The sequence below is a fragment of the Lutra lutra genome, chromosome 7, assembly GCF_902655055.1.
Source record: "Lutra lutra chromosome 7, mLutLut1.2, whole genome shotgun sequence".
NCBI lineage: Eukaryota > Metazoa > Chordata > Mammalia > Carnivora > Mustelidae > Lutra > Lutra lutra.
The window spans coordinates 44,997,365-45,014,735 of record NC_062284.1 but is presented as its reverse complement, the minus strand read 5'-3'; the positions used below and the strand labels follow the sequence as shown (position 1 = coordinate 45,014,735).

The window sequence follows — 17,371 nt, the reverse complement described above, 5'->3', positions numbered from 1 at the left end:
TTGTATATTTGAAATTTTTTTCTGAGCATGTATCATTTTTCTAAAAAATAATACTGTTTATCACCCAAAATTCATAATAAAACAGGCAGGGAATACATGCTGGTCTTTAATTAAAAGGTTTGGCATCTGGTTTCCTATTAGAATACATTTCAGGAGAATATTTCATGGTGAGGGAGCTATCCTTGAATTATGTCTCACACAGTATTTGTACTTAAATATCCGTGAAGGGATTGTATATACTTCAGCTTCATCTTCCCCTAGCTGTGCTTTCAAAGAGAAATTGTGGTAAGAAAATGCTATCATATATGGATATCATCTCTAAAATATTAAGTGGTTTTAGCCCTGGTTTACTTTGAAAACCTAGGAATGGAAAAATCTTATTTGTCTACATCTGATCACAATTTCTCTTCTTGGGTTTCAGGAACCAATAAAATCACGTGCTCCACAGCTTCATTTAGAGTACAGGTTTTATAAACAGCTCGGCAGTGCAGGTAAGTCAAGTCTGTTTTCTCCATGTCCTTAGTTAGCATATAGCTTAGCTGAAAGCCCAGAAGTTTGCAGATTTCCTTGTCCAGTTGACCTTTTTTTACCAGACCGTATATCTCCCCTGTTTGCTGAGTAGATAAATAAACATAGTTAACTAAAGCTACATATTCTCTGGCTCCTTGAAGGGACAGGTGATTGGGGATCTGTGCCATGAGCATGCCCACAAATCAGCCTTTGAATGCTTTCACCCACCTGAAATACACATTGTGTATTGATTTTGATTGATTACACATGAGGTATTGATTTTTGGTAGTTTCCTTCTCTTTTCATTTCTTGATACTAAAAGAAAGGAAGAGGGTTTGGTAACTTGCAAGCAGTATTTTGTCATACTGAGACTATATATCTGTTTTAAAGATAACTACTAAATACTAAAATACATGTTCGAAATAACATAACACTGTCATTTTATCCATTGTTCTCTTAATTTGGAAGACCTATCTTACGCTATTGTATTAATCTGTGACCTTTGAAGATTTTTTAATTAGATTTATAATTTTTTAAAATATACCTGTTTTTTTACCTAAAAGCTCTAATTTCTGAAATATCTTACTGGCTTCCAGAAAAATATATTGACTGTGCAAATGTTACCAACCCTATAGAGGTTATATCTATAGAATACCTCTTGCAAAAGACAAAATTGTTCAGCACTAGTTTCATTGTTTGACATTGTCAACATTCCTTTACTGTATGCTTTCTTCAGTCTGACAGTTTTATGTGATTGAAACATGTTTTTATTTCAAGTACAACTATTGGAAATACTGCTGTAGGAATTTGAATTTCACTTCCTAGATTATGTAGAATTATTTAAGAACCATACAGTGTTATTCAACTGGTCTTATATCTGGCTGTGGCAGTAATCAGCGATAGTCATGACCTAGTAGGGCCAAGATAGGCATCTGTCTTTCATTGAACCTGAATGGGTTCTTGATCATAATAGCCTCTCAGCGTATGTTTGTTTATTGATTATATCCTTAAATATGGAATGTTCCAGGCATAGGATTTAAGATAGGATTTAAGATTGAACCTGAGTTCACAGAGCATTTGTGTAACTTGATTCTTGTCTTGCCAGAACTAAACTTTTAAAGTTGACTGTTACGTTGTTCCTGTTTTTATAAATTTTAGGGTGACAATTATCATAGCTCATTTTTAATTAAATATGTTTATACATGTTTCACAAATCTAAGGCTCAAGTAAAAACATGCTAGATCCAGCCCACCTTAGAAGTTTGAGGGGGCCTGTGGAAGGGGACCAGGCCAGTCTGCAGGATTTCCTCTGTAAGCCCTTCCCAGTAGACCCATCCGACAGGCCAATCTTCCCTTTTCAATATGTAGTGAAAAATTTCATGAACCTGTTATGTAGGAATAGCATCTGTGCTCTTCCTGAATACAGGAGAATATTGCAGATCCTTAAGTTTTGACATTGTTCATGCACTGGAAATGATTAAATAGGGAGAGAATTGGAGGAAAGGGGACTTCAAAAAAATTGCCTTTCGGGACGTCTGAGTGGCTCAGTCGGTTAAGCCACTGTCTACGGCTCAGGTCATGATCCCAGAGTCCCACATCCGGCTCTTTGCTCAGCAGGGAGCCTGCTTCTCTCTCCACCTCTGCCTGCTTATGTGTGCTCTCTCTAGATCTCTCTCTCTCTCTCTCTCTCTCTGACAAACAAATAAAAAAATAAATAAAATCTTTAAAAAAAATTGCCTTTCACTTAAGGCAGGAAGCAACCTCTGAGACTAGTGGGGATAGCAAGAGCGCTGTTTGAGTTGTCAGGCCAGTTATTGGCCATCATTGGTCTCCCTCCCAATACTTCTGGCAATCATCTCAAAGTCACAAAGCCTTCTAGGTCTTATATAAAGTTCAGTCCTGATACCTGACTCCTTTTCTGCTTTTTGAGATTAACTGCTCTTAAAAGTAGCTGTGGTGGATATCATCTTTTTAATATTCTTGCCTGCAGCTAACAAGGTAGCCAGAAGCTTTTCTAAGATAGGAGGAGCTTCAGAATCTGTTACAGTTTCTACCAAGTGTAAGAAATTCTCCTAGGGTATTTTTAACAAATGATCATCCATCTCTGCTTGATTACTACTAACTGTAGAGTTTACCCCTCTTCTAGATAGTTCAGTATTGGAAAGCCCAGGCCATTAGAAGTGCTTTATATGAGGCGAAAATTTGCCTTTATTTCCATGCAGCACAGTTCAGCTCTCTTGTACCAGCTCAGAGGCATCATAGCTGGTATATGCTGCCCCCTTCACCACTCATCCCAAGTCCTCTTTCAAGCCAAATGTCTTTAGTTCCTTCAGTCTTTCTATATACATGTTTTATAGATGCTTCACTATCACCTCTGTCTAGCATGAATATATACTCTCACTCACTTTCTTTCCTTCCCTCTCTCCCTCCCTCCCTCTCCTAGTTTTGTTATGAATGAGCCTCATAAAACAGCACCACTAACTCTTGAGTATGGAGATAATGGCATTATTATCTTCCTTGGTCTGGACACAATATTGCTCTTAATTTAGATTAGCTATCTTGACAACCATTTCACTGGTTGACTTTTATGCTTTTACGGTGTTTTACTCTGCTGAAACCTTTACATCTTTTTCGTGTAAGTTGCCATCATCCCAGACTTTCTGCATTTTGTGGTTATGTAATTGATTTTGAGCACCTAAACATCTTAAAGGCCATACTGGGATTTTTTTCAATCCTGATTCTGTTCCTAGTGATCCTGTATTGAACGTTCTTTAACTGTGATTACATATTCCACCCTCCGGCCCTGCAATGAGACCGTAAGTTCTGGAGAGCAAGGCTTGTATCTTCTGCTTCCTTGTGTCTCAAGTTTATCTCAAGGCCCAACATAGTTCATTCACATGATAGGCAGCTAGGAAGTATTTTGGTGAAAGAAAAAAAGTTAGGAAGATTTGATAAGCATGCCTTTTTAGATTTTTGCCAAGTTATTAATAAAAATATTTCCTGGGGATGGCCGAAAAAGGAAATTTATTTTGAAAGTAAATCATTTGACAAGAAAGTAGACAAGTTTTCACCATGTCTTATTATAAATGTGAGCATGAACATCCAGTCCTTACAAGTGAACGTTTCTCTTCCTATTTTTCTAGAGTGAGTTCCAGCTGCAAATGTGACTCATCAGTAGTTAATATTTAAACAGCCAGAGCTTATATGCCACTCTCTTCAGAACCAAGGTGATGTGGCATTGTAAATAAACAATGTTTCATGTTGCAGACAGTGATCAAAATAATGTAATCATTTTTACTCACTAGCTTTTGTCTGTCATTATTCATCACAGGCCAGTGATTTGTAAAATATTTGGGTATCATGACAAAGAATACTTGAAAAAGCCCTGTGTGACTTATATTTATTCAAGGAATTAATAAGTGCTTATAAAATGGATGCAGGGTACCTGGGTGGCGCAGTCTGTTAAGTGTCCCACTCTTGGTTTCAGCTCAGATCGTGATCCTTGAGGTCCTGGGATCAAGCCCCGTGTTTGGCTCTGTGCTCAGCACGGAGACTGCTTGGGTTTCTCTCTCCTTCTCCCTCTGCTTCTCACCCCACCCTATCAGCGCTCATTCACTCTGTCTCTCAAATAAATAAATCTTTTTAAAAAAAGGATGAAGTTTTTTGAGAGGAATGAGTGCTTATGAATTTAAAGAATTCTGACCAGGGTGTGTAACTTTAAATTCCTGAAATAGGAACTTTTGTGTTGGCTTGAGAGTATGACCATTTCTTCCTTAAGTATGCAGATCTTAATTATTACCTTAAGTTTTTGACCCCCATATTGCCCTGACCGTATGATGTGGAAATTCATATCAGTTCCCTATCTATGGGAAGATGGAATGGTAGCACTGGATGATTGTGAACATGGTTTAAGTTGGAACTCTTCCTGATTGTCCATTCTTTTCCTTGTCTAATCTCTGACACCTTCCATTCCATTCCATTCTGTCTCTTGTGGACAGTGATACTTCATGCTTTGTTTGCTGATTGTAGCTTTGCCATCAAGAAATTTCTAGGCCTGGGGCGCCTGGGTGGCTCAGTGGGTTAAGCCACTGCCTTCGGCTCAGGTCATGATCTCGGAGTCCTGGGATCGAGTCCCGCATCGGGCTCTCTGCTCAGCAGGGAGCCTGCTTCCTCCTGTCTCTCTGCCTGCTTGTGATCTCTCTCTGTCAAATAAATAAATAAAATCTTAAAAAAAAAAAAAAAAGAAATTTCAAGGCCTGATTATTACTATGACAGTTGATATCTCCAAAATAATCAGGGAAGAAAGTAAAGAGGGCATTGAGGGCCCTGAAACTGAGAATGATGATTCTGATCTTTGTTATAGCTCTCAATTTTTCTTTTTTCATTCACCACAGAAACTAAATTATAAAATATTAAAGGATATTTTGAAAGGAAGTGGTGAAAGAACCATGCTTTTATCACCCTAACTGAGCTACATTTCATTTGAGTATCTCTTCTTTTCATATGCAGGCATATTTCATAGTTAATCTTAGTTTCATGTAACTACGTCTTCTCTCACTTAGCATTATAGCATTTGTCATGATGCTGCAGTCTTCATGTTTCTGATCATTGTATAATAGCCCATCAGCCTCATAAGCTATAATGTAGGCACCAATTTTAATGGTCTGTCAGATATTTAGATTGTTTTTATTTGAGGAAATCATTTCCCCTATTGATTTCTGATATCCCAGTATTGTAACTCAAAACTCTTATTTGTTCTTCCATTTACCCCCATATGATCATGATTTTCAAGGATTTAAAGAGCTAGTAAGTTAGGTTGATTCCAAATGACTTAAAACAAAATTTACTGAAAAAAAATTATAAGAAGGATATATTCTGGCTTTGTATAACAATTAGAACAGAATGAAAATAATCTAAATGTCATCAGTATAGATCTGGATAAATAAATGATGATATATTTATACTGGGGAATTAGCTATTAAAAATAATGTAGAGGGGCAACTGGGTGGCTCAGTCATTTGAGCATCTATCTGCCTTTGGCTCGGGTCATGATGCCAGGGTCCTGGGATGGAGCCCCACATCAGGATCCCTGCTTAGCGGTGAGTCTGCTTCTCCATCTCCCTCTGCCTCTCTCCCAGCTTGTACTCTCTCTCTCTCTCTCTCTCTCTCAAGTAAATAAATAAAATCTTTTAAAAATAAATAAATAGGTGGGCGCCTGGGTGGCTCAGTGGTTAAAGCCTCTGCCTTCGGCTCAGGTCATGATCCCAGGGTCCTGGGATCGAGCCTCACATTGGGCTCTCTGCTCGGCAGGGAGCCTGCCTCCTCCTCCTCCTCTCTCTCTCAGCCTGCCTCTCTGCCTACTTGTGATCTTTCTGTCAAATAAATAAAAATCTTAAAAATAAATAAATAAATAAATAAATAAATAAATAGGGATGCCTGGGTGGGTCAGTCAGTTAAGTGTCTGCCTTCGGCTCAGGTCATGATCCCAGGGTTCTGGGATCGAGTTCCGCATCAGACTCCTTCCTCGGTGGGGAGCCTGCTTCTCTCTCTCCCTCTGCCTGCCGCTCTGTGTGCTTGTGCTCTCTGTCAAATAAATAAATAAAATCTCAAATAAATAAATAATAAAAAGAGGGTAGAATCCTATGTATTGATATGGAAAGATGCCCCAATATGTTTTTTAAGTGAAAAGGTTTGCAAAACAGTATATTGTCATATTTATATAGTGTAAGAAATACGTATATAATACAGGTTTGTCCAACAGGAGCGTAGAAAATATCTGATTAGATATACAAAAATAATGATTACCTTTGAAGAGTATGCTTAGAAATGGGAAGTGGTGCCACTTTTAAGTTTTTACATTAATCCTTTAGTATTTTTGTATTTTTTTTTGCCCTAATCATGTATCATTATTATTACTATTATTATTATTACTATTATAACAACTAGTTTCTTAAAAGACGACAGCAGTGGATTTATGGTCTCCCTCCTTCCTCTTATATTGCCAAGCAACCTGTTTATGTCCCCATTTATCTTGAGCCATGTGTTCATAGTTTCAGGCATAAGTTCAACAAGTGATAATAAAGTGCCACAATATCTTGTTTCCTTTCTTTCCAAACACCTTCTTGTAGGAAGAAAAACAAATTATGAACTGGAATAAGCTGTCTTACACAGTCAGATTTCCTGTCTTTTAGGGGAAGGACAGTATTCAGGCGGCCGTTGAAGGGGTCTGCATTCTGGATGTTGTGAGGGAGATTTGTGCATGGGGTAGAAAGTTAGAATACATGACTTTTTAAAGAACTATTTGAACTATAAGATTGAATACAAAATGTTTTAAAAACCACATGTTACTCTACGAGAAACATCCTGGTGCAGGTATTTTATACTTGGTATCTTAGTCAGCTTCAGAAGACATAAAATTATTTATTTAAGTTAATTACATTATAAATTAACCCTGGCAAAGTGGATTCCCAATGACCAAGTGAATCAAAATGGGAATTTAGTCTAGTGTTTTCACGTAATTGGATCACTGTGGGTGGGGTAGATTTTTCTTTGCGCATTGTTGTTGAACTCATGGCATCTGAGGTTACTGGAGAATTTCCAAAGTTATTAGAAAGAAAACAGTATTTTTTAAATGTGAAGCTGCAACTATATGTAAGGACTATGAAAAAGTACTCTTTTCCTCGCTGTTGGAAAATGCTTTCTTCAGTTTTGTCTAATTTTTGTTTCATTCCTTCTTAAATCACTGCGTTCTGATTTTTCAAAGCACAAAGGGGTTTGGCATTGAGCACAGTTGTGCTTTTCTTTTCATATGTAGTTTCTATGGATTGTTTGGAATATATAAGAGTAGGAGTGAGGGTTTAAAGATCTACTCTGGATTCCCTGGAACTTGCTTGCCCTCCTAGTTGCTTTAGCATTTGTTTGGTACAGTGGGCCAGCATCAAAGAGAGAAGAGCAGGATTTAATCATGGTAATTAAAACCTGTAAGCTTTGCAGTCAGCAGGCGAAAGTAACCATCTTTCTTACTTTCTTTTTATTTTTTTGTTCTTCATCAGTGTTATGTTAATTGTGTTACAGTCACTATGGGTAAGTCCCAAACTCATTTTCCTGTTTGAGGGATTGTTCCCTGCGTTCTCAGGGTCGTTTTACTTAGGAGAGTATATATATCATCAATTTTAAAATTCCCTAGCCCACTAATCCTTTATCCAGTACACCTCCCACTTTTGCTGGTATCCTAACACAAAGGAATAGGACTTGGTGGATGACAGGTTTGAGGCAGAGGTGGCCAAAACCAGAGGCCTAATTAGAAGGCCTAAACGTGAGAGAGGGGACAGTATGAGCCTGAAGGTTCATAGCTACGTATGGACTGGCCACATGGTAAAGGCCTAGTATATGTTTGGTAAATAAATAAAAGATGAGTAAACCAGAACCAAGCATGGCAGCTGAAGTGACAGGAGAGGAAGGGAGGGAGAGGAAATATGCATAAGCAAGGGCAGGAATAAATGAAAGAGGATGGGGGAGGAAGGAATAGGCAAAGGTCAAGAAAATGGAACTTAGATAAAGAAATGAGAATGTAAGTAGATAAAATACGGTGGAGGCCTCTGACTTAGCCAGGAGGAAGCATAAAGTTGCCTTCTCCTAACTGTTCTCAGAGTTAACAGTTTCTTGGGAACAGTGGTTTTGAATAATAACTTTGGCCTTTTTAGTAAAAGTACTAGAGTAGGTTATGGTAAATTCTTGCCGGTTCACTTGGCATTTGGAAAGGCCTCCACTGTAATGTAGACCGACACTACAATGATTTTTTGCTTCTGGAGCCTTCTTAATTGTATTGAGAGATCCTAAAGGTGGTGGAGGAATTCCTCTTGCTCTGGTTAAACACTTAATTCCACTTCTAACCAGCAACTTGCCTGGGTAAAATTCTCAAGGACTCTGGGAATAAATGTCATGTCATAGTTGATCTAAGCCTCACCTGCCATGGCTCGGCTATTCAGCAGCTATTCTAATCTGCTAATGACCATTCTGTTTTGGATCTCTTGTAAAGGAGATGCTAATCCTCATATTTAAAAAGACAACAAGAGGGGCACCTGGGTGGCTCAGTGGGTTAAAGCCTCTGCTTTCGGCTCAGGTCATGATCCCAGGGTCCTGGGATTGAGCCCCGCATGGGGCTCTCTGCTCAGCGGGGAGCCTGCTTCCCTTCCCCTCTCTCTGCCTGCCTCTGCCTACTTGTGATCTCTGTCAAATAAATAAATAAATAAATAAAATCTTAAAAAAAAACAACAACAACAAGATACTGAAATTTCACAATGTAATAAAACCCAGCAATGTCTTATTGGGCAGAGAAAGTAAGTAAACTTAAGTATACTTCATATGGTTCTTTCATTTTTCTTATTTTTGAGCACAGGGGAGTTTATTAACTTACTTACCTAGGGTCACACAATAGGCAAACCTGAGCTAGGGATGTTTTTTAATTTTAAATTTTTTTTTTAAAGATTTCATCTGTTTATTTGACAGAGAGAGAGAGCACAAGGAGGCAGAGCAGCAGGCAGAGGGAGAGGAAGAAGCAGGCTCTCTGCTGAGCAGGGAGCCTGACTCAGGGCTCGATTCCAGGACCCTGGGATCATGACCTGAGCCGAAGGCAGCCATTTAACCTGTTGAGCCACCCAGGCGCCCCTAGGAATGTTTTTAATATAGATAATTTTCTTGTGTGTATACATACACATTTCCCCAGCAGATCCCTGGGGCCTTCCACCCATTATCCCTTACCTAATTTTAATAGATTGGTAGATGATAGTCCTAGAAGTGTTTAATTGAAGCAAAGGCCCAGGGGTGCCTGGGTGGCTCAGTGGGTTAAAGCCTCTGCCTTCGGCTCAGGTCATGTCTCAGGGGTCCTGGGATCAAGCCCCTCATTGGGCTCTCTGCTCAGTGGGGAGCCTGCTTCCCCCGCCTCTCTGCCTGCTTGTGATCTCTGTCTGTCAAATAAATAAATAAAATCTTAAAAAAAAAAAATAGAAAGGCCCAGAACATCTCCCCAGTGAAAAAGTAGTTTTTCCTGTTTCACATGGTACCCTCAAACTTTATGCCTTAGAAGGCTGATTTGTTACCTCCAAAACCTTTATGGCCGTCGGCAACTAGATTTTGAGATATTTGTTGGGCAGCTAGGTTTTGAGATATTTCTTTCCAAAGTAATCATTTATGTTGAATGCATATGCCTTGTATACAGCTGAGAAGCCCAGAGCTAGTCCTGTGCAATCCACTTCACTCACTGAAACCTTTATGCTGTGAATAAAGACAGTGTTCACAGAGCTGATCAGACTTTGCAGTTTTGAAATTTCTAGGAGGGAATGCCTTCATATGTCATCAGACAAGATAGGAGGTGCTAGTTGGTACCAGCAAAAGAGCTTTGAATCTAGGCAACTATAAAATTAATAGGAATGTAGTTCTCCTTCAACAGAGGAATAAAGCATAGATCTGAAGAAAATCATCGGCAAGTGTGAGATTAACAAAACCTTCCTATAATGTTGTGAACTTCCTTAGGGGAGTATATTATAAACCCGCTGAGCAAACACAGGAAAATTTAAAGTAAGAACAGCTGAGGAGATACTGCAAAGATGGGAATTTTACTTAAAATAGAAGTGAATCATGTAACAAGAGTAGCTGTGAACAAGTAACATACCTCAATACAGCACTTAAGGAATTTAAAAGAAACTTTTCGGTTTTCCCATTGGGTAGAAAGTTTTCATAAGAGAAGAAAGGACAAAATAGTGAACTTGATAAAAAGAAGTGGAATCTGGACCTTTCTTGTCATGTATGTTTTTCAGAAGTCTCTCTTCCAGGAATATTGTGGAGGAGGGAGACACATACCACTAAATACAGGGAAAACTGATCTTAATGAGTATAAATGGACAGCTCTGAAATTACACTTTGAGTAGGCAATGCGAGTAAGTGGAAACAGCTAAGAATTGCAACGAGGAGTAAAGTTTAGCCTAGTTGTTCCCTCTGTCTTTTTTGTTTTTGTTTTTTTTGTGTGTGTTTTTTTAGAAAAATACTTATTTACTTGAGAGAGTGAGAGAGCACTTGCACGGTTGGAGGGGCGGGGGAAGGACAGAGAGGGGCAGAGGGATAGGGAGAGAGAAACTCGAGCAGACTCCTCACTGAGTGCAGGGCCTGTCAGTGGTCTCCATCCCACGACCCATGAGCTCACGACCTGAGTCAGACACCCAACTGACTGTGCCCCTTCCCACCGTTTATTTCACTCCATGCTAACCATGTACCCCTCCTGTGCCTCAGTTTCCTTATGCATACAACAGGAAACCCTGTTTCTCACAGTTTGAAGACCTTCTGGGGTTGAATGAGGTGATGTCTATAAAGGCCTTGTATTCTTAAGGGAAGGGTGCTATATAAGTACACGGTGGTTATTGTTTTACTTCGAAGCTGAAGGTCTGACTTGCCTGTAGAAATGGAAATATCCTATTAACATTTCTCATAGCCTTAAAAATCTCAGAATGAAGAGAGAGATAACAGTTTCATCTTTGGAGAACTTTTTGCTGGATTCTCCAGCAGTTGCAACTTCATATTTCTCCGCTCTTCTGATTCAGTAGAGGAGAATTCCAGCTACAGTGAACCCATCATATCTGTGATCTTGAGGGTAGTGTTTGTTTCTCTCAGAGGAGCTGACTATGGTCATATTGAAATACAGTTACCCTCACTTAAGCCTCCTTCGTGAGAACAAACACTTCTACTTGCACAACTCTGCAGCCTTTCATGCCAGTTTGTAGGGGACACTTGGCCACAGCGGTCTCGAAATACCTGTGAAAAGAACCCCCCCCCCAAAAAAGATCACATTACCATAACTGTTTTTGTTCTGTAAAACCAAACTGAAGCTATTATGCAAGAACCAGGCCAACTGGTTCAGTTAATGTTTGGTCCTTATCATAACTGGGTGAATTTATGAATTTGCAAAGGAAGTGGTATTACTAGTGCTGAACTAGGGAAACATCACAAGGCAGGTTTATTAAGGATCTGTCGGACTGTTAGTGACTATGAATGCCCGTAGAAAAGGAAGGCTTCCTATAATTGGGCTCCATCCTGCCCCCAGTTTGGAAAACGAGATTTCTTATGAAGCCAGGTAGTAAAAAGGAACAGATGATAAATACTTGAGGCTTCGTGGGCCGTCAGTCTCTCCTGTTAACTATTCATCTCTTTTCCCACAGCACAGAAGCAGCCATAAATGATAAGCAAACAAATGTACCGTATTCCAATAAAGCTCTATTCATGGACACTGAAATTAGAAAATTTTGAGAGAGAAAGCACAAGCAGGAGGAAGGGGAGAGAAAAATAGACTCTCCTCCTAGCAGGGAGGCTGTTGCGGAGCTTGATCCCAGGACCCTGAGATCATGACCTGAGCCAAAGGCAGATGCTTAACTGACTGAACCACCCAGGTGCCCCTGAAATTAGAATTTTATGTAGTTTTTGTGTATCGCAAAATATCAGTCTTTAAATTGATTCAAATATATTTTCAAATGAAGAGTCCTTACTTCATTCTCTAATTATACAAAAGTATCCAGGCCAGGTTATATGTAACTTACGGACATAGTTTGCTGATCCGTGTTCTGGCACAGCAGTGACCAAAACTTCTTACTCCTTTTTATCATTCCATTCAGTTTGCAGAACATAGAAATAACCTCAAATAATTCTAGGCCACCTTGAGGCACTGTAATGAGGGGACTTAGAGGCATCTCTCTCCCACTCTGTGGATTTTTCACAGTGCAATATGCTACCGGGTTGTGAGCTTTTTAAGAGCAAGAAACACTTTTTGGTTCATTATACTCTCACTTGCATGTCACTTGATCTAAAGGAGAGGCTCAGCAAATGTCTGTTAAATTGATGAAATCTCAGTATATAAGCTCTCTGAACAGTTTTTGGCTGGCAGTACAATCACCCACTTAAGTTGGAGCTTCTTACCTTCGTGTGTACTGTCCTCTCCAAACTCAGCCTCTTCTTTATTTGCTTGTGCCAATAATTGTTAACTCTGTTAAGGAAGCAGAATAGAGATATGGATGAGTAATTGAAGATATTAGAATGAAGTCCCCCAAATTATTTCTGCAAATATTTGGTATGTAGTTAGAGACATTTATATTCATTACTGCCTACAAACAGAGTATCTAAGAACTCCATGGTAAGAGTTTTGGAATTGAAGCCCATGGAAGGTAGGAATTATGTGTAGTTCTCATCAGTATAGTGGCTATAACATTGCAAGTCTGCAGACGTAATTGGCCCATCAGCAGCTGGAGAATTATTTGGACATAATCACATGAACCAGTGGTCATATCTTGTCAACTTTTTGCTTGGCTCCACTTTCAACAGGTACAGTTCAGAAAAGACAGCCTAGATCTCTTAACTCTGCCACCTAAAAAAGAAAGTAACTTTAGAGGATGAATTTGCAATTATCTATGTACAGCTTGCCCAAAGGAAAATAAAAGTTTTTCACTTAAAAAATTATTTTGTAAGTTCTGGAGAAAACTCCTATCATTTTAAATATTTAGAAAAATATTTAAAAGAGGTGGGCCTGGGTTGCTCAGTTGATTAAGCATCCGAGTCTTGGTCTTGGCTCAGGTCATGATCTCAGGGTTGTGAGATCAAGTCCTGAGTCAGGCTCTGCACTCAACACAGAGTCTGCTTGAGATTCTTTCCCCTCCTCCTTCTGTCTCCCCATCCGTTCTTTCTGCATGTGTCTGTGTGCTCTCTCAAATAAATAAATAATTAAATAAAATCTTAAAAAAAAATTTTTTTAATAAAAAATATATAAAGAAAAGATAAAAGTTTTGGTCACTGCCATGCTGAGTCTCTCTATTCACAGCTACTATTACTATATATATTTCCTTAGTCTTTTTTATTTATGTATTTTTTCATTAAGATTTCTCTGATGTTGGGATGCCTGGGTGGCTCATTGGTTAAGCAGCTGCCTTCAGCTCAGGTCATGATCCCAGCGTCCTGGGATCGAGTCCCACATCGGGCTCCTTGCTTGGCGGGGAGCCTGCTTCTCCCTCTGCCTCTGCCTGCCATTCTGTCCGCCTGTGCTCGCTCTCTCTCTCTCTCTCTGACAAATAAATGAATAAAATCTTAAAAAAAAAGATTTCTCTGATGTAAGGATAAGTATTTATCAAATGGGAAGGAATAAATTTCAAATAGTACTGAGTTTCTTTTAGCCTTTTTTTTACATTTTAATTATAGCATAGTTAACAGTGTTACATTAGTTTCAGTTGTACAGTATGGTGACTCAGCAATTCTATGCGTTACTCAGTGCTCATCATCTTTCTCCCCATCAACTATTTCACCCATCCCCCCACCCACCTTCCCTCTGGTAACTTTCTGTTTGTTCTCTAGAGTTAAGAGTCTGTTTCTTGGTTTGTCTCTATTTTCTCTTTGTTCTTTTGTTTTATTCCTTAAATTACACATATGAGTGCAGTCATGTGGTATTTGTCTTTCTCTGACTTATTTCACTTACTAGGTTTATTATTTAATATAGATTTAAGAGATAAGATACTAAAAGGATGAAATGAATTAAATGTCAAGTTGAATAGTATGACTGAAAAATAATTCTAGGGACCTGGCAGGCTCAGTCAGTAGAACATGAAACTCTTGATCTCAGGGCTGTGAGATTGAGCTCCATGCTGGGTATAGAGATTATTTTTAAAAATAAATAAATAAAAAATTTTAAAAAATTGTAATACTGAAAATATTGAAAACAGTTCTAGGGAATAATAAAACATGTTAAAGAATAAGTTGGCATGGGGCGCCTGGGTGGCTCAGTGGGTTAAAGCCTCTGCCTTCGGCTCAGGTCATGATCCCAGGGTCCTGGGATCGAGCCCCGCATCAGGCTCTCTGCTCAGCAGGGAGCCTGCTTCCCTTCCTCTCTCTGCCTGCCTCTCTGCCTACCTGTGATCTCTGTCTGTCAAATAAATAAATAAAATCTTAAAAAAAAAAAGAAGAAGTTGGCAAGGGCTCATCTGTGTGCTAATTTGCTTATTTCCTGTATGGAGACACTGTCACTTTGGGGACTTAGTACCTAATTTGAGGCTATAGACTTTGTTCAAAATCCTAAATTACCTCTTAGAACACTATATTTCAGTTCACTTGGCTGCTAGGATAGTCTAATAATCAGTCAAGTAACTAGATGACCATCAGCTGCCACAGCTTACATCTAACTAGGTATTTTATTTTAAATACTAGGATTTCAGGACCACCTGTGTGGCTGAGTCAGTTAAGTGCCTCCCTTTGGCTCAGGTCATGATGCCAGGGTCATGGGATGGAGCCCCTACTTGAGTTCTCTCTGTCAAATAAATAAATAAAATCTTGGGGCACCTGGGTGGCTCAGTGGGTTAAGCATCTGCCTTAGGCTCAGGTCACGATCTCAGGGTCCTGGGATCGAGCCCTGCATCAGGCTCCCTGCTCATCGGGGAGCCTAATCCCCGCGCCCCCCCGCCCCGGCCGCCTGCCTCTCTGCCAACTTGTGATCTCTGTCAAATAAATAAATAAAATCTTTAAAAATAAAAAGAAAAGAAAAAATAAATAAAATCTTAAATAGACTAATAAAATGCTAGGATTTCAAGGGTGACAGTTTTTCTAAGGAAACCAACTGTTAAAAACAGGAGTCATATGTGAGGTTAGGAGCTAAAGTTAGCACACAGGTGAGAATCACACACCAAGTTAGCCTTGAAAAAATCCCTGAATTGCCTGTAGAGTGTCTAGTCCAACTGGATTTGTGTATATATGATCATAATCAGTAAGTATGTATTGCAGAGTATGGGTATATACTATATAGTATATACAGTGCTTCATCTGCAAGATATTTAATGGTAGTTTTTAATTTAAACTTTGGCCAAATATGTATCATTAAATTTGAGTAAATAAATTTGGTTCTTACGCCATTCCACATTCCACTGGGTGGCTCAGTCTGTTGAGTGTCAGCCTTCAGCTCTTTTTGTGGTCTTGGGGTCCTGGGTTTGAGCCTCGAGTCAGGCTCCCTGCTCGGCGGGGATTCTGATTCTCCCTCTCCTACCCACTCGTGCTCTCTCTCACAGTCTATGTCTCTCTCTCAAATAAATAAAATCTTAAGAAACAAAAACAAAAAAACCTTTTAAACTTTGGCAAATATATATCATTAAATTTGAGTAAATAAATTTGGTTCTTATGCCATTCCACATTCCACTCTTTCTTCATTTTATTTTTATGAAAGCCTTGACCTAGCAACTATGCTAGCTGTTCGCTTCTCTGTTTTCTACCTCTAAGTTCCCTAAGGGCAGAGTCTGTGTCTTTTTATTTTTTCACTCCCTAATGTGTCTAGTGTAGTGTTTTGCACATAGTGAGTGTTTAGGAAATGATGGTTAAAGAGGAGGAAAATGAGCAGTTGTGTGTGTGTTGGTCAACACTAGTTTGGTTATCATTAACAGTCTATTCTGGTTAGCTTAGACCCAGAATGAAATTTACTGGAAGATGATAGAGATGTGTCTTGGAACCAAGGAAGGAAATATAATACAGGTCTCACTAGGGATTGGCACAAAGTACTTGAAAGCCTCTAGAAACCTGGACAATTACTCTTTGTCTCTAGCTTTCTGTCCAACTCTTATGGACTCTGACACTTTGACTCTCCTTCTCAGGGCCATAAAGTCTCTTGCCTCAGTGTATGCTAGCCCTCTTCATTTTCTCCATGTTACCAGCTTTCTCTGTCCCTCCTCACATTTGGTAGAAGGCCTTTCACTGAGTCCCTATTGATTTAAGTGCCAGCAGAGATTAACTGCAGCCCTGTGTCCTGATTGCAAGTTCCTGGGTAAGGAGCGGCTGACTTAGCCTATAACAACTTTCCAGTCCTGGCCTACATACCTTATTCGGGGGTACAGAATCATGCAGACCACCATTCCGCAGAGAAAAGGTTCTCTTAAGAGTGTGGCTTCAGAACGGTTGATAGTGTGATAAGAGAAGGGAGACCGTGCTTTTCTTTCTCTTCATTTAACACTTGCTAAAGAAGCAAAATGTTTTGCCCTAAGACATTTCAACATCTTGAGATTTTCTAAGAAGGGAGTCTGAAGACAGCAACCGTGTGTTGTCCTGGCATAGGGCAGTTCGTATTCCCAGAAAGAGAACTGCCTATTTCACAATTGTGTCTGTGTTTATTATACTTATCATACTCTTATTGGAAAAGAGTAACCCTCAGAGGGAAACCTGCTTTAGGCCTTTGTTAACAGAGGCAGACTTTCTTATACTTTGCAGTGGTCTGGAATAATGCATTGAAATTTAAAGCTACATCTGCCCAGCTTAGGGACCTGCTCCTTTCAACATCAGTGGCTTCTTTCAGCATGAGTGTTTTGTTTGTTTGAAATAAGTTAACATTAGGACAGTAGCAGAGCCTCATATTAAAAACAAACGGAAAAGTCCTGTCCATTGGGTAAAGAGATGAGGGTGTGTGTGTGAAAATATCTGAGCCTCTGAATATACTTTGCAGAAGGAATAACCCTGGTGTCACTGTTGTTCCTCTGAGGGAGCAGAACCTAAATATAAAAGTGTCCTTGAGTTGGTGACTCAGCAGCAAGAACCTGAGATTGGTGTATGAAAAGCATCTCTGTGTCACAGCGTATGAAATGAACTTTAGACAAGGAAACATGTGGTGTGGTCATCATCTTTTCCTTTTAAAGTGTGTGTACATGGATGTATGCTTCCAAATCTACCTTCGTTGTCTAGAAAACATTTAAAAAGGACATTTAAATGCCTTCCTTGATGGTATAGCGTAAGTCCAATCTGTTGCTCATGCTTAATTTTATGAAGGAAAATATAGAAAGGGTTGTTTTCATGTACTGGGCTTGGAAGGGTGT

At 39.3% G+C, this 17,371-nt stretch overlaps 1 protein-coding gene across 17 annotated transcripts in view; it reads left to right on the top strand.

The window, feature by feature from the left end:
- The window catches only part of CSNK1G1 (casein kinase 1 gamma 1), a 193,981-nt gene that overhangs the window by 114,210 nt on the left and 62,400 nt on the right, over window positions 1-17,371 (top strand). For all 17 annotated transcript variants that reach the window (XR_007128513.1, XR_007128515.1, XR_007128514.1 and 14 more), the window contains one exon: window positions 422-491. Coding sequence is in view for 13 of the 17 variants with exons in the window: in XM_047735794.1 (XP_047591750.1) it covers window positions 422-491 (70 nt within the window). In the remaining 4 variants the exon portion in view is untranslated. The remainder of the gene's footprint in view (window positions 1-421; window positions 492-17,371) is intronic.